Raw genomic sequence first — 22398 nt, forward strand, 5'->3', positions numbered from 1 at the left:
GTCCCTTTTAAAAACGTACCTACTTCACCGCGCCGCTGCGCGCCGCCACTGCGCCGCCACTGCGCCGCCACTGCGCCGCTCAGGCAGTGGCTCACTATGATCGCGCGGGCATCTTAGCGAAAAAATGTTGTCTACCCAAAAGCATTGCAATGAAATTGTTAGTTATTTAGTAGAGCTAAACATCTCTTTATTTTCGCGATAAGCAATGAAGATGAACAAAAAGTTGTACCAAGCAACAACACTTTTGTGGGCCGAAGTCCCACCTTACCAGCCTTCCGCAGGAACTAGCTGATGAGCCGCCCGGAGGGCGGCGAACCAGCTAGTAGTGTAATAATTGTTATGATATATAAGTGCATCAAGTTGCAAGAGGGCAATATTTCACCCCATATGTTAGAATAGCGTAAGAGAAATATTGTTTGAACAACCACGTAACCGCGTACGTGCGCTGCTCTTGCTGCATGACTGCCGTTCATGTTGCAAGAATATTAAATCATCTTTAAGCTCATCCGTATCGCTCAGATATTATTTCGGTGATTTTAAAATCTGTGTTCTGTTTATGAACCTACATTATCAACAGCTCGGTATACTTTCATATACCTGCCGAGCGATTCACCGATTGTCGTTTCTCATCTCTTTCCTTCTGTGAGCAGATCTGAAAGAAGTTCACTTCACCAAAAGCAACATCAGCAGGTTAGAGGCAGTCTAGGCCAGTGTGGGTGGTGTGGAAGATGCAATGGAATATTCGTGAAAAGGACACACACACACACACACACGAATATGCACCCTGCTTTCCGGTGTGCCTGTCTGTCAATACTGTTATGAAATGTGTCAACCGGTTTATTGTTGCTTCTGAAACTTCTTTGACGCTTGTGCTCTGCTACATGGTGTGCCCGCATGTGCATGGCCTCACTCGAAGTGATGAGTCAGAAGGTTCTGGGTTGAGCAGGATTAAATAGCTTTCTGAAAAAAATTAAAATAATAATAATAATTATCAGATGGGCGGCCCGGTAGTCCAGTGGTTAGCACGTCGGCTTCACAGTGCAGAGGTACCGGGTTCGATTCCAGCCTCGGCCTCCCTTGTGTGGAGTTTGCATGTTCTCCCCGGGCCTGCGTGGGTTTTCTCCGGGTGCTCCGGTTTCCTCCCACATTCCAAAAACATGCGTGGCAGGCTGTTTGAACACTCTAAATTGTCCCTAGGTGTGAGTGTGAGTGCGAATGGTTGTTCGTTTCTGTGTGCCCTGCGATTGGCTGGCAACCGATTCAGGGTGTCCCCCGCCTACTGCCCGAAGACAGCTGGGATAGGCTCCAGCACCCCCGCGACCATAGTGAGGATCAAGCGGCTCGGAAGATGAATGAATGAATGAATGAATTATCAGATGATACATTGTATCAGCCAGTGTTCTAATTAAGTGGAAATGCATTTTGTGCAATGTTTCCAGTAAATAGTGTTGTCACATGAGTACATTTCAGTTTCTCAGAAAGAGATCCAGTTATTTTCACATTATCACTTTCAACTGTAAGAATATCCAAACTTTTTTTTCTATTTAGAATTCAAACGTACATTTTACCATATGTTGGAGAGTAATCATGCATAATACGTTGTATCTGTTTCATACGCATTTCTGAGAGGATTGTACATCAGTGCAACGTTAGCTTACGCTAAACGCCGTCGTCCCTGTCGTGGCAGGAATACCGCGCATATTCATGCACGGCGGGAATCCTCCTCCTTCTGAGCTGTGCGCTAACAGCGCACACTTTATGAATCAAGAGGATTTGGGGAATGAAACTGTTAACCCACTGCTGAGCGTGAGCACGCGTTTGGCAAGGGACCCCGAATGGGCAACGCGGGGTGGCTTTATCACTCCAACTGGCCCGATGGAGCCCAGTCCTTCCTGCCAGCCAGACTCCTAGTTATTGTATGCCAGTGGAGCATTGATTTTCCACACTGTTAGCTCACATTATACCCCTTTTCCTCAGAGGAAATTTGCCAGGATGGGGTGGGGGGTGGGGGGTGGAAGGACTCCCCGTGATCGATTGGTGTACTGCGCTACTGAATTCAAGTTACAAGCTGAGGGAGATGAAAGGGGGAGGTAGAGTGGGGATGAAGATTGTGTGTGTGTGTGTGTGTGTGTGAGAGAGAGAGGGGGGGCTCCGGGGCAAATGTGGACCTCAGCAAGTAGGGCTGACGGTTACAATTGTAAAGCAATTCATCGATACATGCATGCGCACAAACTTGCTTTGCGCGTTAGCTCTCAATTGTTGCAAGCCGGTTTCCGCACAAGGTTAAAGTGGGCAGCTGCGTCACATTGGAAAATGTTTGTAGAACGAGGGCGTGTTTGAGTGATTGGTTAGTTTTTTTTTTCATACACTCATCAGACACACGGTTAGCGAGACGCAGAGCATAGAAAAACAGGAAAAAAAATTATAGGGTAAAAAAAATGTGAAAAAAATATACAGTAACATACACATTTTTGGTTGATACCGTCACAGACGTTTATCACCTGAACAATGTTTATTTTTTATGGTTTTTCTGTACTCTGGTTTACAGCGATACTGCACTGCCCACTATTGGCTGTTCTCATCACTGATACAACTATTGTTTAATTTTTCTTCCAATTTGAGGTTTTTTTCAATTTTTTAATTTTTTTAGCATTTTTTTCATAATTTTTTTAGCAAATTATGTTTTCCAGCATTCTAATTGCTTATTTTTCATGATCATCACCTTTTGATTGGCTCCCTTATCGGGAGCATTGTGGCCAGACCCCGACACCCCATTTGACTCGTTTCATTCATTTTTCTATTTGGAAAACGAAAAGGTGGACATGATATGAAGTACAGTCCCCAAATGGCTTGTGCTATCACTCAGACCTTCACTTAGCCATCTTCTATTAATAAATAATTCTTTCTCCCATTCGCTCTCAGCACTTACTTGTGATAGCTTTAAATTGGAGACATTTTCTTTCATTTTATGTCTTTCTTCACGATTGTTTAATTTTACATATTCGGTGAGCTTTTATGACTCCGTTTTGCCTGAAGTGATGCACACTGCATGAACTTATCTTATGTGTGCATAAGAAGGTGCAATGGCCCGGATTGTTGCGAATACAATGTAGACTCGTCCTTGCATATGGGTATGAAAACATCACATTCCTGCGTGTTTTTATCATGTGATCTCAGATAGACTGTATGGGATATTATAAGGGGAGATTAAGTAACATAAACATTGGGCGGTGGAATGTTACCATAAAATCTGTCATTTACAGTGAAGATAAAAAGCCGACACACCCCACTTCAAATGTCAATTTTTGTGGGAAGGAGGGGGGGGGGAATGAGACCAAGATTCAAAACATTATAAACAATTAATCTGAATCATCACATGTACAACTCAATCAAAAAACCTTATATAGAACATTTAAGGAGGGAAAATAATTTTAAAAAATCAATTTCAAAAAGACATTAAAATGGTTCGTATTGCACATTTTCCTGGTTCTGATTGGGAGAAATTGAATACATCATTAGAAAACAATAAAACGTATTATAATTATAACCATCACCAGTGATGGTTTTCGGGCGGGTCTGAATCCTGCATATTCTAGCTAAAGAGTGAACATTTTAACCATGAATGAGTTTAGTGTGCAGGTGATAGCATTTTGCTTAAAGCTAAAGTGCTATGCATGACGCCATTTTTGGGGGCAAGATGATTCGTAGCTGACAAATGAGGGAGGGGATAATTAGTCAAATTAAAAGTATAATTAATATGACAGTATGTCAAGTTGCAAATGTACAAATATTGCAAGTTTAGCAAAGAGGCGCTCGCACTCTACAAGGCCCGTGTTTGCTTTGAAAATATCTTATGTAAACTTTTCATGTCGCTGGATTAATTTGCCCTGACGCAATGAATAAATCAAATGACTCTTAAGGATTCGAGTCAGTGTTGAAGTGGCCAATACATAACTAACCCTGCAGTAGGCCATTAATTAACATCAACATTTATGAATATTAGTCCTTTGATTTGGTTCATGTCATAATTTACCCAGAGTTTTGGTGTTTAAGGAAAAATTCCTCTGAATTTTTCATCTCCTGGACCCAAACTTTTCAGAACACTACATACTGTACTCCAATCTGTCATGCCATAGTAAAAAAATATATATATATATTGGCATATACAATACATACAGGATAACAATAATAAAAGAGGAAGAAGAAAATCAGAGATTTGAGAGGACCAGTATTAATTATTTTACATAGATTTGAAGAGATATGCTGTAAAATCTACCTGTTTCTAATACAGTAAACTTTGGCATGTATCACTGATGCAAATATGTTATTATTTTTGTTGCTTTTTTTTGTATGTATTCATTTTTAACTGAGGAAATTCATTTATCCTTCTCACTGCTGTGTATTAAGTATTTTGTGATTGTATTCATAACTATTACAGTATTGTTAAGGATAGCTTCTTTCCATTCACAGGATAACCCTATTTGTTTGAGGCTCTTTTGTTGTGATTCTATTCAAGGTAATCATGCATAAATTTAATTCCGTTGGGAAAAACAAGGAATGATTATACTTGAAGTGTACTATTGTCTCCCAAAATGGGCCGTACTGCATATTACTAACGCCCCAAACCACTATTCTTACCACAAGAACAAAATATTTGACCAACTGACGATTATAAACTGATGAGTATCTATTGATCTAGCTCTCTAGCTAGCTGTCTAGCTATCCAGCTAGCTAGCTATCTGTCTGTCATTCCGTCCGCCCACCCATTTGTACGTCCGTCCGTCCCATCTATCCAATCTATCTATCTTATCAATACTGAAATGTTATGAAGTTATCCAAATAAGTCCTGTTTTGGGAGTAATCTTTATAATTCTCCACATATATTCAGATTTACCATCTTCACTGTCTAGTTAGCCGTTCAAACGTCATAGTGGGCAGGCTTGGCCTTTGCCATTTTTTTTTTTCATTTTGTCTTTGAGGCAAAAGGGATTGAACCTGTGAAGAAATAATCAACTACAGTATTTTAACATTGTCATTAGAAGAGGAGTCCCAATTTAGTATGTCGCCTGCCTTGTCATCAAAGTAATTCAAAAACTGCTCTCCGTCCATCATAACATCATAACAAAAATCCTACATGCGTCTAAATGTACAAGGCATCTTGCATCATCCAAACAACCATCAGTGTTTGTTTTGATGTTTTTCTACTCAGGGCAATTCATTCTTCTTGGGCACGAGTTGGTGATGAGCATTGTCACTTTAATTACATCCAAGTAAATATTTCATATTGGCCAAATCAGATCTTGTGGCTGCAACATTCCTGTAAATGGAATTTTATCTGTAGCTCAAGACCATTAGTGGCACTGAGTTGTGAGGCAGCCTAGAGGACGGTAATTAACTCCACTCAGCCGTGACTAAACATTTTTGACATTTTTCCTAGTCCGGAATGAACTGTCAGTGTGCAGAGAGAGTAACCATCTTGTCACTTAGTGTTTGTATTAAAAAAATAGAATAAAATAAAATACATTATTTAAAAAAAAGCTGGGTGCTCTGCAATGCATCCAAAGTTTTCTCTCCGACAAATGCATAGAACTAAAACGGTGTTTTATATATGACTTATGTACGCTTTTACCATTACGTTTTGCGTTTAAGGGACTTTTGAATAATTCTTGGTATGAAAGTGGTAAATACTGTAAGACATTGTGTTGGGAGATACATACCTGTTATATATATTTTTTTTACATGATGACAAAATGTGAAATGGGGCGGCCCGGTAGTCCAGTGGTTAGCACGTCGGCTTCACAGTGCAGAGGTACTGGGTTCGATTCCAGCTCCGGCCTCCCTGTGTGGAGTTTGCATGTTCTCCCCGGGTCTGCATGGGTTTTCTCCGGGTGCTCCGGTTTCCTCCCACATTCCAAAAACATGCGTGGCAGGCTGATTGAACACTCCAAATTGTCCCTAGGTGTGAATGTGAGCGTGGATGGTTGTTCGTTTCTGTGTGCCCTGCGATTGGCTGGCAACCGATTCAGGGTGTCCCCCGCCTACTGCCCGAAGACAGCTGGGATAGGCTCCAGCGCCCCCCGCGACCCTAGTGAGGATCAAGCGGCTCGGAAGATGAATGAATGAATGAATGAAAATGTGAAATGAACAAATGGTATTCGACATTAAATTTCACCCCAATGGTTACGTCTATGAGAGCGCAGCGAAAACTAGTCCACTTTTGTCTCCTCTTCAAGTCAGCATTTGCTGATGGATCTGGAGTCTTGTCATAATTTCTTCAAATATTTTCAATTTCAGGCCGAGGCATTAGCTTTTTTCTTGTATCGAAGCGCATTCTTCTGGAGAATCCAAGGCCAGTTCGAGAAAATGTTATAGTGGGGGTTTTCTTTTCCCTTTTCACTTTTTATGGATGTATCTACGTTAAGAAATAATGAGTTCCATGAGATCCAAGGTGACTTTGAATTTAGCATTGGGTAGATATTCAGCTGGCATGTTCAAGAAGAACAAAACAACCTTAATCCGTAATAGCCAATACAAGCGTTCTATCAACTTTGCCTTGCTTGAGTAAATTGGCTATACCTGCATTAGGTTTGGCGGTCGGGATTGCGTCAAATTGACAGAAAGACGCAATTATAATAGCAGGGGAGGAATATTGATTTGATAAAAGCGTGCAATTACTTTAAAATGGAAGAGCCCCGTCTTGCAAGAGATGTTAGCGTAAATAAAAAGTGTTTGCACTTTACAACGTTGCTTTGATTTTTTTTTTTTTTTCCTCAACAGATTCCATCTACACTGTACATGATTAACCCGCTCATTTTCCTCTGTGCTCATTTTCTCTTTGGATTCCAAATAGAGTCAATCAGCGCGGGTTGGGTGGTGAGCGGAAGTGGGGAAAGCCGACGGGAACATTAGTGGAAATAATTTTCAATGTCACGTTGGAGTGCGAAGATGATTTGTGCATCCTAGCGAAAAGCATGCGCGAAGAACTGTTGCTTGAATGTGTTGCCATGTAAGCACAATTTCAGCATGTATAAAAAAAGGAGGAAAACTTTTTTTTTATCTGGCAGATGCACCATGTAATGGAGAGAGAGAGAGAGAGAGAGAGAAAATATCCCCATAAAAAAGCCATCTCTGCTTTCAGTTCAAATAGGTCCTATCATCTCCATGACAACAGTGGAAATGGTAACATGGAAATATATTAATGTAAAACCATGGCAACGTTCTCCAATTGAATTAAGCAGCACCTGTGCGCATTACAGAAGAAGATAAAAGACAAAAGGAGGCAGTCTGTGCTTGCCAAGCAGCTGTGGCTTTCAGACCTGTAAAAAAAAAAAAGCCATCTATTTCCTCAACACTTTTTTTTGTTTGTAATGTTTCTCTCTGGCAAATTACCAGAGCAGCTAGCACCCCCCCCCCCACCCCCACCCTCTCTTTGCGCTCTTATTTGCACAAACAGATGAGCAATAGAATTATTCCGCTCTTTCTCTTCCGTACGCATCGGGATTAAGATTACATTTGCTCTATCATGAGATCAAGCCGTGACGCAATGGGCCAGCGGTTGTAATTGCCGAAAGGATCGACTGCAGCGGTTGCGCCCAAACGGACATATTCGACACGGCGAGGAAGTGACATTGCTCGCGGTCCGCCTTGTTTTTCTTCATCTGAAAAGAGGAAGCCTCATCTGCATCACCATGCCATAAAATCTGATGGGTTTGATCCCTCTTCTCACTCCCTCCTCACCGATCCCTCCCCCTCTGTCCAGTGTTGCCAGTAATGGCAATGTTGCATTCACCCCCCCCCCACCTCCCACCCGCTCCCTGCCCCCACCTTTACAATGGAAGTCTGCTTCTATGTGTTTGTTTGAGCATGTAAAAGAGGATAAGAGAAAAGATGGAAACAACTCTTGAAAGGATATTGTGGTTGCCATCGAGTGATGAGTGCTTTGCTCGGTATCGTGGTTTATTCATGCGTCCGACACGTAGACGTGGACATGTGCAAGCTCGACTCGATCTGACATCAAGTGACTGGAGTCAACCCTAAAATCTTTAACCACTTGAAATCTGTTGCGGATACTTCTCGGGGACTACGGCAACATGTGACTCAAATCATTCTCAGTTTTTTTATTTGTTATTTGCCAGCTGCCGGGCGCGCCCCCGGTCTAGCTTTGTCAGTCATCATTTCAAGTACAACCAAAAGTGTAATCCTCAGTCGTCTCTCCGTCATTGTTATTTTAACCCCGCTTTCCCTCATTGTTAAATTACAGTTTGCCGCCCTGAAAAGTTGTGAAGTGTAACATTCATTCATTCATCTTCCGACCCGCTTTATCTTCACAAGGGCCGCGGGGGGTGCTGGAGCCTATCCCAGCCGTCTTCGGGCAGTAGGCCGGGGGAACACCCTGAACCGGTTGCCAACCAATCGCAGGGCACACAGACGAACAACCATCCGCGCTCACACTCACACCGAGTGTTCAATTAGCCTGCTATGTATGTTTTTGGAATGTGGGAGGAAATCGGATTACCCGGAGAAAACCCACCCAGGCCCATGGAGAACATGCGAACTGCACACAGGGAGGCCGGAGCTGGGATTGAACCCAGTACCTGCACTGTGAGGTCGACGCATTAATGGCTGGACACCGGGCCGCTCCATTTCCATTTTCCGAACCGCTTAATCCTCACCAGGGTCGCGGGGGTGCTGGAGCCTATCCCAGCCGTCTTCGGGCAGTCGGCGGGGGACACCCTGAATTAGTTGCCAGCCAATCGCAGGGCACACATAGACGAACAACCATCCACGCTCACATTCACACCTAGGGACAATTTAGAGCGTCCAATCAGCCTGCCATGCATGTTTTTTGGAATGTGGGAGGAAACCGGAGCACCCGGAGAAAACCCACGCAGGCCCGGGGAGAACATACAAACTCCACACAGGGAGGCTGGAGCTGGAATCGAACCCGGTACCTCTGCACTGTGAAGCAGACGTCCTAACCACTGGACTACCGGGACCGGGCCGCTCATGAAGTGTAACAGTGTTGACATTTATTTGATTTTAATTTAATCGCACTTGGAAAAAAAAGCATAAAATGGACATTTGTGGTCATAATTCCGGCACGCAGACGCTGCATTTGTGACACGGGTCACTGATGTGACGTCACTTCGTCCGACACAAGCCTATCAACAGCATGGGTTAGAAGAATGACGTGTGTGTTACAGTATACGATATATACGATTTGATGCATATCGATTCAATACACTCAAATCATAGAAATCAGAAATCTGATTTCTGATTCAAATTGTCCACGACTGTCATCTCAAGTTTGGCGGCATAATAATGTACAATCCCAATGTTGCGAGGATCTCGACCAAATTCCTGCAAGATGAAAACACCCGAGTTCTTGCCTGGCCAGCATAGTCGGCGAACTTGTCACCCGTTGAGCATGTTTGGAATGCTCTGGGTCGGTGTCCAAGATCTCGCGAACAAGTCGAGCTAATCAGTACTCATAATAAATGATTTATGAACAAGCTCGTAGTACTGTAAAACTTTTGTGAGTCCTCTTTCGACAATATCTGGAGCCTACTCGTTAACAAGTATTTGAAAAATATGATACACTTGTATGCATATTACTTTGGAATTATATTCTGCAAGTGGGCTCACTATTTGATGAACAGCAAGTCAGGCTTCCATTTCTCAGGAACTCCCAGCAGTTCATAAACGCGTTCTAAAATGTGAACCAATTGCAATATCTATCGAGGTGAAATGCAAAATAAAACTCCTTGTAGTCCCCCCCAACACCAGCTCGTCTGTCTTTTGCAAAAAAAAAAAAAAAAAAAAAAAAGGTTTCCACGTCTTTGACCAACACCGAGGCCCTGCGGGGATTTTCCATGATTACGCTTCATGCTGCTTTGCGAGGTGGACGACACAATTAGAACATAATGTCACTCAAGTCACGTGGAAACACTGGAAATGATGACAAATGCCAAACGCCACGTAATATATGCGACGAAGAATGAAATAAAATCAAGAAAACACACACGTGGAGACGATGTTTGAGCAACTCAGATGTTTAGACTTAGTGAGGGTTATCAGTTTGACCTCTGGGGAGGGAGGGGGGGGGCGACTTCCTTGCCTCCAGAGCTACAAGGGGTTATGTTATTCTGTTTTAGGATTACTGTAAGAGTGAAATGAAAGAGTTGCGAGGAACTCAATTTCAGGAGATGTAGGTGGATGTGTGTGTGTGTGCGGGCATGTGACACATGTTCAGTCAGTCAAGAGTAATATTCATCCATTCATTCATCTTCCGAGCCGCTTGATCCTCACTAGGGTCGCGGGGGGTGCTGGAGCCTATCCCAGCCGTCTCCGGGCAGTAGGCGGGGGACACCCTGAATCGGTTGCCAGCCAATCGCAGGGCACACAGAAACGAACAACTATTCGCACTCACACTCACAAGTAGGGACAATTTAGAGTGTTCAATCAGCCTGCCACGCACGTCTTTGGAATGTGGGAGGAAACCGGAGCACCCGGAGAAAACCCACGCAGGCCCGGGGAGAACATGCAAACTCCACACAGGGAGGCCGGAGCTGGAATCGAACCCGGTACCTCTGCACTGTGAAGCCGATGTGCTAACCACTGGACTACCAGGCCGCCAAGAGTAATATTATGGAGCGTTGACTACTTCATGTTGTCCTCACTGTCGAAATGCACTCAATCTCACCGAGCGATCCTAACGCTACAGTCATTGTTTGCTGTGATTTTTTTATACAATTTCAGATTCAAAATACATTTTTTTAAATCATACAGTGATACAAATAGAGCAATTCTCTGATTAATCCAATGTAGCGGTGGTGCTAAATATGCAGTGCCTTATGGGGAACTGACATTCAGACTGGGGGGTGGGGGGGTTCACACTCACCAGAACCAAGGTTGAAAATTGGCGGTACAGATGCCGCATCCCTTCATGTAGTCCTCAGTGCCGCACTGATGGTGTGCAACTTTAAACTCAAACGGTGAACATACTGTTTGATTCTCCCCCGGAGATGACCATCACACGGATGGCACACATGCTGCAGCTTTAATGACATTAATGGTAGAGAAAGTCTGTCTCTGCTCATATTTCTTTTTTTTTTTTTTTGCCAAAGTCAATGTTGGCAGGAACACAATCTAAGCTTTATTTGTCCTCTAGGAGCAGATTGTTGACACAGTTGGGATGTGCCGCTGCTTCTCATGCCCTCCCCAAACTGGCGGGGTCACTGTGACCTGGCACAGAGGTCAAAGGTCTGCAAACGGAGCCTCAAGTCTTCCTCAAGGTGATTAGGAGATCTTGGGGAAAAAAAAAGTGTGTGCATGTGTGTGTGTTTATATATCTATACTGTATATATATATATATATATATATATATATATATATATATACTGTATATTTAATGTGTCTGTGTCTGAGTTTTTTTTCCCGCAAAAATGTTAAATGATACTTTCTCCACTACATGACTACATTTATTGAAGCCATGAGGTCCACTGACATTTAATAAAATCATTTTGAGTAAATGAAAAATCCTTGACATTTATCTTGCCCCTGAGTTAAATTGAGTTTTAAATGCCCTGAAGGTTCTCCGTTTCGCAGTCACAGTCATCACAGGCAGGTGGTGCATGAAAAATAATCGGCACAACTTCTGGTTGTGCTTTACATACGTCAGATTTTTTTGGGGGGCAGGGGGGTGTCAATTTCCAAAACAACCAAAGAAATGTCAAATGAAACATAACTCTACGACTTGATATTCGAAGCTAGTCAAGACTCAAAGGCCAGGATTGTATCCAAAAGCATGTTGCGTGCTTTTGGATGCAGTTCAGCAGTTATTAGGATGGTGGGAACATTTGCATGGATCATACCCTTCACAGCACAGTTTGCGTAACTCTATTAGAATATGCTAATGAGCAAGCATGGATCGCAGAAAAATTTGCTCGTCTTGATTTGTTGTCAGGGCGGCCCGGTAGTCCAGTGGTTAGCACGTCGGCTTCACAGTGCAGAGGTACCGGGTTCGATTCCAGCTCCGGCCTCTCTGTGTGGAGTTTGCATGTTCTCCCCGGGCCTGCGTGGGTTTTCTCCGGGTGCTCCGGTTTCCTCCCACATTCCAAAAATATGCATGGCAGGCTGATTGAACGCTCTAAATTGTCCCTGGGTGTGAGCGTGAGCACGGATTGGTTGTTCGTCTCTGTGTGCCCTGCGATTGGCTGGCAACCGATTCAGGGTGTCCCCCGCCTACTGCCCGGAGACAGCTGGGATAGGCTCCAGCACCCCCCGTGACCCTAGTGAGGATCAAGCGGTTAGGAAGATGAATGAATGAATGAATGAATGATTTGTTGTCAAAATTTGCTTTAAGAAAATGTGAGGAACAAATATTGATATTCAAACACATGTACTGTTTATGTATATATACAGTATATAATAGCAATATATGATGTGATATACTATCAATGAAGTATAAAATATAATCACAATATGGTTCTCAAAACTCTGATTCCGTTTTGGAGTCAAATGTGTTTTTTATGCAAATTACAGCACATGAATGGTGCAGTCAGCCAAATCCATTTTATCGGAGGGACTTGCTACACCAGCAATCAAACTTCCAACTATTCATGTGAAATCTCCTTCTCAAAATGAAGTAAGATTAAGTCAATTCATAAGGGGGGGGGGCATGTAGCTGCCATACGCATAGTGTGGTTGAAAGGTATGATTAAGTGAGGTCTTAGGTAGAGGTATGATTAATTGTGATGTGTGCATGACCCCCCCCCCCCACCCCCCCGGGGCCTTCACTGTTTTTAATTTCGTGAAAGGGGACTTTTGCAAACAAACTTTGGACAGCTGCAAATTAATTGTGTAACTTATAATATCTATTGATACATTTTGCCGGTCTGTCATTCGTCAGCGTCTGTCATCGCCGGTCTGTCATGATGTCAAGCCGAACCAAACTGTACTCATCTGTCCATCGTCGTTATTTTAACTGCGCTTCAGTCAATAATTGTCACCGGTCCGCCAGTCCGTCCCCCCAAAAAATTGGATTAAAATAGTAAATGCAGTGCACCGTGTATTAGCATATCTACATCATACGGTGGCTACACAAATAGCTTTACAAAGCCTCACATACACTTACAACCGGGGTGTCAAACTATTGTCGCGGGCACATTATAATTCCTGTTTCCCTTGGAGGGCTTTGATGACTGAAACTGTATAAATAAGTCAAGAATAACGTTTCATTCAATTATTAAGTAACTTTAATGACGGGTTTGGTCACAAGAAAATGCTCACAGTATGTAACTGATGTGAATAAAAAATGTGACCTTTTGGTACAGATTTTAGCTGTCATCTTTGATTTGCTTTCACGAGCCACTTAAAATGATATGGCGGGCCACATCTGGCCCCCGGGCCTTGAGTTTGATCTCTGTGATTTACAGTCTTTGTAATCTGAATCGATTGAACTGTTAAATACAACCGGTGGTTGCCTGCCGCTGTTTTAACTCCCTAAAACGCAGAGTTTTAATTGAAACTTTAAAATGGTTGAGAGTGCTGTGAAATAGTATTTCCCGATTTCCGTTCTTTGCATATTTATCTCATACAAAGGTTTCAGTTCCTCAAGCCGATTTTTAATATCATACAGAGACTACCCGAGGAAGTACAAAATGCAGTTTCCAAAGTCCAATCTAATTTTTTTTTTAAATTCGTGGAATGTTATTCCCACTTCCCTTTTCGTAATCGTATAACTTCATGCGCCCCCATATGCAGCATAACACGCCGACGTCCTTTGTTTTTGTTTTCAGTTTTCTTGCCGCCCACACAGAGAATGCACTGACACCTTTGCCCCTCCTAGCTTAGCACTGCCATAGGCACGCGGATCAAAGGGAGCATGTTGTGTCTACCTACGGTAGAGAACGATGACCATTTCTACTTATTGTTTTACATGCACCGCTTGTACAACTCCCCAAACGTGATCGCATTTTAGAGTGCTTGATGTTATAAACTGGACAAGCTTAGCATGTCGCATTCGCTTCTGATCTTGTCTTTGTCACGCTTCTTATTTAATGAACACCCCAGCAACTTCAAAGTTGCTGGGGTGTTTTATCACAGAGGATGAGAATTTAAAAAAAAATACAATTCACTCCAGTCGTACTGCACTTTTGTGGTACCGCTCTTTATTATTGCCGGTAGGCATATGTTATTTCTTGTTGATTGTTGTTTATTATTCTGGGTCAAAATGAGCTGAACCCTCAGTAATCCTTTTGTTCTCGCATGCTTTACCCCCAAGCCAGCCCCCCCCCCCACCCCCCATTTCTGCAGAACGGACCGAAATCCAAATGATCTTATCTACCTTTCATTCTCCAAATGTTTTCATCTGCATCACATTTTACTTGAGATTAAAGTAGGCCTGCGCCTTTGTGCAGTGCTAATTGCCACAGCGCTTGAGTAATTAAAGGACAATAAAGCCGTAGTAGTAATTAGTTTCTCTTGTTTGCTTGCTAGCCCATCAATTGTGCTTCAATAATACTGATCATTAGCATGCGCCGGGGCAGTGAAGGATGCTGGGAAAGTAACCGTGCACACACAGCACTCCACATTCCATTCCCATGAAGCCATGGCACCGAGCCATGTGTTTAACCCTCAGTGTGCTGGGCCTGGGGGAGGGGGGGGGGCTGGGCTAGAGGTGGTGGCTTGGAGTCAGGACGGACCGTGCCCGCAATTCAACGCTCGCTCCGCAAAATTAAAGCGCTTCCCCTCAAACATGAGAGGGGTGCCGATATAATGACCAGCTAAAGATTGGAAAGATAAGAGCCGCAACAGTGGGCGCATGCAGCCGTCATGCCTTGTGTTGAACAACAACAAAATCACACACATATGCACGTACATAAACGTATCTCCAGCACTGTTATCCCTACCCAGATGACTTCGGGCAGAAGGCAGACTACACCCTGAACTGGTCGCCAGTCCGTTACAGGGCACATATAGAAATAAACGACCATTCACACCCACATTCACACCGTCACTGAGTGGGAACCGATCCCAAGCTGCCCGCACACAAGTCCGACCTGTGTACCACTACACCAGGGGTGTCAAACTCATATTTGACGGGGGCCACATTTTGATTACCGTTTCCTTTGGAGGGCCGTTATGACTGAAACCAAATAAAAACGGTTTCTTCAACTATTGTTTAAGTTGCTGTCATGAGGGGTTCGGTTACAAAAAATGCTTACAATATGTCTGATTTTCATTACATATGATCATTTAAAATGTTCGAGATTTTAACATACATCATGGAAGTTGACATGTTTGATTTGCTTTCGCGGGCCACACAAAATGATATGGCGGGCCAGATCTGGCCCCCTGACCTTCAGTTTGACACCAGTGTACTACACTATCAAAGACTCTGCTCCGATGTGCTTTTTGAAATTCTATTTTGAATCTGAAATTATATTTTCAGATAAAAACTATTGTACATCATTAATTTCGAAACATAAGTAGAAAAATTGCATTGCGATAAACTTCCGTAACCACTTGTTGCCATGCGGGCAGAGTCATTTGTTTACAATTCGTCACAAAAAATAGTTAAAGAATGATGTACAGTGCACTCATCGTGTGCCTCGTTGTTCTGCTAAATAGAAAAACAGAGTCCCAATTACTTTTTAATTTTAAAATGATCGACTCACTTTGTTTAATACTGACATCAGACTTCATGAACGTAGCCCGACAGACGTGTCGCAGACAAATGTAATGTCTCGTAGCCCATTCAGAGTTGTTTTGGCGCATCGTAGCCCGTGTCATGCGACATACTCAACGATTGGCACGTCGGCTTCACAGTGCGGAGGTGCCGGGTTCGATTCCAGCTCCGGCCTCCCTGTGTGGAGTTTGCATGTTCTCCCTGGGTCTGCGTGGGTTTTCTCCGGGTGCTCCGGTTTCCTCCCACATTCCAAAAACATGCGTGGGAGGCTGATTGAACACTCTAAATTGTCCCAAGGTGTGAGTGTGAGCGTGGTTGGTTGTTCGTCTCTGTGTGCCCTGCGATTGGCTGGCAACCGATTCAGGGTGTCCCCCGCCTACTGCCCGGAGACAGCTGGGAGAGGCTCCAGCACCCTCTGCGACCCTAGTGAGGATCAAGCGGTTCGGAAGATGAATGAATGAATAAATAGTCCATCCAGGAACAGTGATACAGTGAGGCTAAATTCATATCTTGCTAGCGATATGACCCCCCCCCCCCCCCTCCCTTGTTACAATATTCAAATGTCCATTAAAAATTGCTTGTCCTCTTCAAGGGAATGTGTTGGACCTTGAATGTTCCCCAATATTGCGTGACCATTTCCTATGGTTACAGTACAAGCACACATCACAAAAACAGGCAAAATGAAAGCGAGCACAGTCATGAGAGTAACGCATTTGCGTGCAGGCAGTGGTGTGAAGCTTGCACCGGAAAGTGTATAGCACAGTAATAACGTCAGGCAATGGAAAATGCGCTCCGTTCGGTACTTTGCCTTGACGTGATTGAAAGACAATGGTCCCATTCAACATCAAATGTGCATGCACATCACAGGGCAAGGGTATGCTATCCATCACATTTGGCGAGCTGTCAGAAGCAGCTCTCCCAGCTTTGGGCTTCTCTCGGCTCACAATTGCAACTGTGTGCCGATACAAGATTAAAGCTCCTTGTGTGTAATGGCGCCGGTTGCAAAAGCTCACTCATTATTTGAACGTATACCTGTACGCCGTCACGTCGTGCATTGCTGTGCGGTTGTATTTGCGCTATCTCAACGCTTCCTGCGTAACTTACGACAGGGACACGTGCACCTCGGGCACTGCTGGAATTTTCAATGAAACTAAACTTTTCTTTTTAGTGGCAGCTGGAATGAACAAACACGAGGCAGTAGAACCACATGATTTTGGGTAATATACCTTGTGTTTAATTGAATATCGTGAAATATCGATAACTTAAATGCCATCTGTGCTTGGCACGCCCCTTGTGGCCCTGCACGGGGGGCAAGCAGTCAGCAAAATGCATGGGAGGCCAGTGAAATATATTGTAATCATAACACTGGACTCCAATGGGAAGAATAAATGAGAATGTCACAGAAGTCAAAATTTTGATTATTAAAGTGATATCTTGAAAACCCTTTCTAATTCATTCAATGGCGGAAGCTTTATTACATTTTATGATAACATGTAATGATACAAATATAGAACAGCAAGTAAAAAAAAAGATTTCTAATGTTCGATCAATGCACTTTGCACTGGAGGTTTAAACTGGATGCGAAAAAAAGCAACAGAAGCTGTACCAAATGTGTGCTGGTGAATTCTGCTACACTTGAAAAAAAAAAAGTTATATTGTACCTTCTATAATTACGATAATAAAGATGATAATATCTCTAGATACCCAAGAGGTTGCACAATTTTGAATTGGATGATGGATGGTTCATGTTTCATTATTTCCTGAGTGTGTGTGCGTGTGTGCGCGTGTGTGTGTGTGTGTGTTTCAGAATTGATTGTGTTCGTTGAACTGGAGGTAAAATGAAACCAAACAATAGTGCGTAACAGGAGAAATGTGCTTGCAGGGTGCAGCAGGTTAATTTTACTTGAAAAAAAAGCCATGCAAATAATGCACTGTACACACACGCGCACACTAAACGTGCACCTGAACTCAGTCTACACTCTGCTTTTGGCACAATCACCCGTATGGGAAGGAGTCTTTAGGGAGCGCCAGTATAGAAAGGGGCACACGGAATCCACACAAGCACGCGCGCGAGCTATACACTACATTTGCTCCTAATCGGGAGTGCGCAGTTGCAGAAAGGAGCACACGGTTGCCAAGGCAGCCAACCAATCTCCCCTCCCCTCCCCCCTCCTCTCTCTGTCTCTTTTTTTTTCTCTTTTCCTCTTTCCCTTGTATAATCGGCAGAGGTCGCATGGCAGAGGGAAGTCGGACCACTTCTGCGCACTGGAACCAGTGCGAGAATATGTGCACGTCCATAACAAAGCCAGTGTGAGAGCGCACAGAGGGGGCTGACGTTTGACGGTGGAGTTTAAAAAAAAGAAAGAAAGGAAAAAGAGAGATAGAGAGAAAAAGTGTCAACTTGGGAGGTTTGTTTTGCTGTGGAATACCCGGATATACAGTAGTTGTGGCAGCACGTGTGCATCTGTGACATTTGTGCTTGGGAGTGAGGGACTATTTGTCACGCTGAGGACCACTGCGCACCAGCCCGCCACTGAACAAGAGGGAAAAGTGCACCGAGAACAACTTAGATTCTGCCCCCCCACCCCCTTTTTTTTGTTGTCTCTTTCTCTTCTCGTGTGTACGCGTGTGTGCTTTATCGCCGAGACAACAGCGAGTTCGAGTCCAAGCTGGAAGTGATTTGATGCGTTCAGGCTCGCTCAACGTGAGATGGACGTGAGATTTTACCCTGCTCCCCCGGCCAATGTGGGTTCATGCTCCCTACCTGCTGATCCAAGTTGCTTGAGCTCGCTGGACTATTATCACCCCAACAAGGTAAAAGACTTACAAATAAGTGATTAACAACATCGCGCGCGTGCATGTGAGTGTGTGTACACGCGCCCGCGTCTTGCCAACCTGCGATTGTTTTCTTCCCTTTTTTTGTAATGTACGCGCGTTTTACTTACTTTGTCTTCCTTAATAGTTTGTTTGACCCTCAAAACGCTACAAAGACGGCTTTAATTTTTTTTTAATTTATGCCTGACGTTAGGAGTTCAAGTTTAGTATAACTTTTACTCTCGCCGTGACATTTCCACGGTGATGTTGCGTTCAAATGTGCAATTTAGTCGTCCCGCCCCGGTGTGTCTAAAATCCATCCGTCGGTACCTGCATTCTTTATAGCTTGAGTGAATGTGTACGAGCAATAATGTACGCTTAATTGTTTTGTATCGCGATACGTACCGCATACCGTGGCTGGCACGAAGCGGTCTACATTTATAAAAGCCACCGAGAAGAGGGACTCGCTGTCATGTTGGAACACGACCGGAGCAGCTAGCTCCGTGTGCGTACGTACCACAAGTGTAGCATCATGAAACAAAATAAGACCAAGTACTTTAAGAGTATCCCTGGCCACTTTATTGGGTACACTTCTTCATGTAAACCCGTCGCCGCCTTTCGAAACATGCTAGCTAGAGCTCAGTTTCATTGGCAGTCGCAAGACGCAAAACGTTAGTAATAATTCTCCACTCAATGCACACAAACCCCATCCTACAACCATACGACATAGTGACGATATAAAACGCCGCCCCCCCTTTTTTTAAATGAGTTTAGAGAATGAGACATGACACTGTTCGGAATTCTATGGCAGACTGTGTGGGCAACGGAAAAGTGTAACTGAACGGAACATTGCAGTCATTGGTTAAAAGAAGACTGAGGTGTTGGTGATAATGGGTTCGTAGTCAATCACGTTTACACCTGTCACTCAACAATTACTTTTTCACTCTGTCTGTACTTCAGCAGGTTTCTCTTTTCTGTGAGTGAAAGGAATTAGGAACATCCCAGAGAATATGCTCAGTGTATCATCCTGGAGCCAAAGCCTCCGGATGTGTTGACACTATGCGGATAGAAAAAGCAGAGTAAGGCCTCGAGGGCAGGTGTCATGACACATGTAAACTACGATCCCGCAATCAATGTTTTTGTTTTGTCTTCTCAACACAATGAAGTCCACGGTTGTCGCTCATTAAAAGATGACTGTTATGCGTTAGGTTCTAAAAGCCCCTAGATCAAAATATCACGGCTGACATCTTGATTCTACGCTTCTTTCGTCTGCCGCGGAGCCAAAAATGAAACGTCGTAACTCTCCGCTTTGCACACGACCGCAATTTCATGCTCTTTTTCTGATTTATTTGAGATGCTCTCGATAGTCACTTTGTGCAAAAAGGCAAGCGTTGCTCGTCTTGCTGTCGAGTCTTTCTCTGCCGCGCACGCTTACGCACGCGCACGTGGCGAGCAAGCTTAATTGATATAACCCGAGCATGCCCTCGCATTTGAGCTTTACGCTGCGTTTATTTTTGCAAACCGTCGGTGCGCTTGGTGGATGCCGCGCGGAATGCGACCGCAAGTCTACTTGGAGTAATTAGCAAGTTTATGTGACAGCCAACACGTGTGCCGCCGCCATGCTTTCAAATGCTGTCCCGCTGCTCATTTTGGCGCCGCAGCTGCTTCCATTCATAATCATTTGCGGGCATGCTGTGAGATTGCCGGTGCCACTTTTTACTCCCCTCCGCCCACCGCATTCGGTGGAAGCGTATCCGTTACAGTGTTGATCAGTCAGAAAGTACTACTAAAGAGTCCTGAGATGGGCTTGTTTAAATCAGTAGTTTGTTTCTAGCTCCGATATGGTTGATAATTCGAATGATACAACGACGGAGCGACTAAAGCCGAACAATCCGAATTTGGCGCACGTCCACCTCCTGAGCAGACTAAATTATTGTCACCCAGGTTCTTGCAATCGATTCTCATGGTAGCTACTGGTGACACCCCTCCATATATCTGGACTTGCACTAAAATGTAATGGCTTCCTATGCCCCACCCCTCTGCAAACCCCCCAAAAATAAAAATAAAAATCTGTAAATCATTTAACTAATTTCATTTTTGTTCACCAAAGCATAACCCCCCTCGATAAGAAAAGTGACAACACTGTATTTATGATGCTTTGCAGTTGGCTAGGAACGAAAGAGAGAAAAAAAAATAAAGCTGCAGAAAATGAACTGTGGGGGGGATACTTCAAGTGCAGGATGAGATGATTCAGAAAGATCCATAAATAACCCTGAAGATTTCTACTTCACTACTTTTCAGTGCCCACTTCATTTTCACTATGCGTTCACGTCTTTTATCTCCGTGGCGCTCTCGCAAGCGCCCGGGAGAATTTATACAGAATAATAGCTCCACAGCAAGCTTTGAGCAGGGATAATATGAAACTGTGTCATTTGTTAATGCTGTCTGCTGCCTCACGGGCTGCATATGCTTACATGTATTACTCATATGATGCACAAAAAGGCAGTTTTAGAAGGACTGAGATGCATTGACAAAATAAAATATGGGAGGGGCGGGGATGTGTGTGTGTGGGGGGGGGGCAATTGTAACTGCGCAGAGGCTATTGGTTTGTCAGGCTCCTGTCGTTTGCTTTGTGAGAAGGGAACACCTTGCCTGCTCCTTTATTTGAATACCTTAATCAAACAGTGGTGACTGCTCCAGTGAGGCCACTCACTGGCTACAGTGCAAGAGCACAGAGTGCAGCGAGAGTGAGGGGCCCGGTGTTTATACACTCAGGCCCCACCCAGCTCATATATCCTCCCAACAACTGATATCCGCCTCGATAGGACATGACTGAAGAGCTGAAGCTTTGTTGCCTGGTGGTCCTCGCTGCCTCTGATAAGCTTGGGGAATGATGCGCTCCATTTGAATGCCTTATCGCACTGCTGTATTTTCTTTCTTTCTTTTATTTTTTTTTATTACAGTACCGCCTCGTATGCAATGGTGCGCGCACGCGCGTGCGTGCGTGTCTTTGTTTGCGTGGTGCAAAGGTTACTTTCACTTTACATATTCAGACAGTTTCCATCCAGGCTCATCATGCATCAAGTGAACAGATTGGATCATTGTGTTTGGGTGTACAAGTCACCCTTATGCCTATACTGTAGACAACTTATCACCCTCTATAACGAGAACGTCATGATCAGTACAGACTTCCATCAAGGACAAATGGCAATTTTTTTTTAACCTCCATCATCTATTCAACTGATAACAGACCACCTACTGGTTCATAAGTGTTGGCGAGCAGACACAAGGTTGGACTGCTCCATTTTTGGCAATTACAGTAATCCCTCGTTTATCGCGGTTAATGGGGACCAGAACCTCCCGCGAAAGAGGAAAATCTACAAAGTAGGTACCCCCCCCAACCCCCGATACATATACTGTATATGAGTTGGTTAGGTTAGTGTTAAGTACCAAAATACAGTAAATATATATATGTAGGTAGGACTGTATATGTTGCTCGATGTGTTTCGCTGTTGTTTTGCTGACTTTCGCTGCATCTCGGGACCTTTTGCGGCAATTTCGCTATATATATATATATATATATATATTGTAAGGAGCGACGGCCCGGCGAAGTGAAGTGAAGTACTCGAAGAGCGGTGGTACACTGTTTTGTTTCAGCAAACATACGATCATTTATATACCAGCAAAGCGGACGTTAGTGTAAACAAACGTCCAGCCCACCCGGGGGCTGTGATTGGTTGGTAGCGAGCGGCAGCGGGGGCTGCCGATTGGCTGATCAGTCTCGCGGCGCGAAATTCAAATGTCGGAGTTCTCAGAGGGCATTTGTGGTTGCTACAATATATATATAAATATATATATATATATATATATATATATATATATTTGTTTGTTTG

The 22398-nt window shown here is 43.8% G+C and overlaps 1 protein-coding gene across 7 annotated transcripts in view; it reads left to right on the top strand.

Moving 5' to 3' along the window:
• Positions 1-22398, top strand: part of LOC127591319 (TOX high mobility group box family member 2-like) — a 154729-nt gene that overhangs the window by 31202 nt on the left and 101129 nt on the right. For 4 of the 7 annotated variants that reach the window (XM_052051326.1, XM_052051343.1, XM_052051334.1 and 1 more), the window contains exon 1: positions 17886-18505. In XM_052051326.1, the coding sequence (XP_051907286.1) occupies positions 18401-18505 (105 nt within the window). In that variant the 5' untranslated portion in view covers positions 17886-18400. Of the gene's footprint in view, positions 1-11170; positions 11295-17885; positions 18506-22398 lie in introns of those variants that run through there. The other 3 variants (XM_052051361.1, XM_052051373.1, XM_052051381.1) reach the window with 1 other exon arrangement.

The sequence above is a fragment of the Hippocampus zosterae genome, chromosome 2 (genome assembly GCF_025434085.1).
Source record: "Hippocampus zosterae strain Florida chromosome 2, ASM2543408v3, whole genome shotgun sequence".
Lineage (NCBI taxonomy): Eukaryota > Metazoa > Chordata > Actinopteri > Syngnathiformes > Syngnathidae > Hippocampus > Hippocampus zosterae.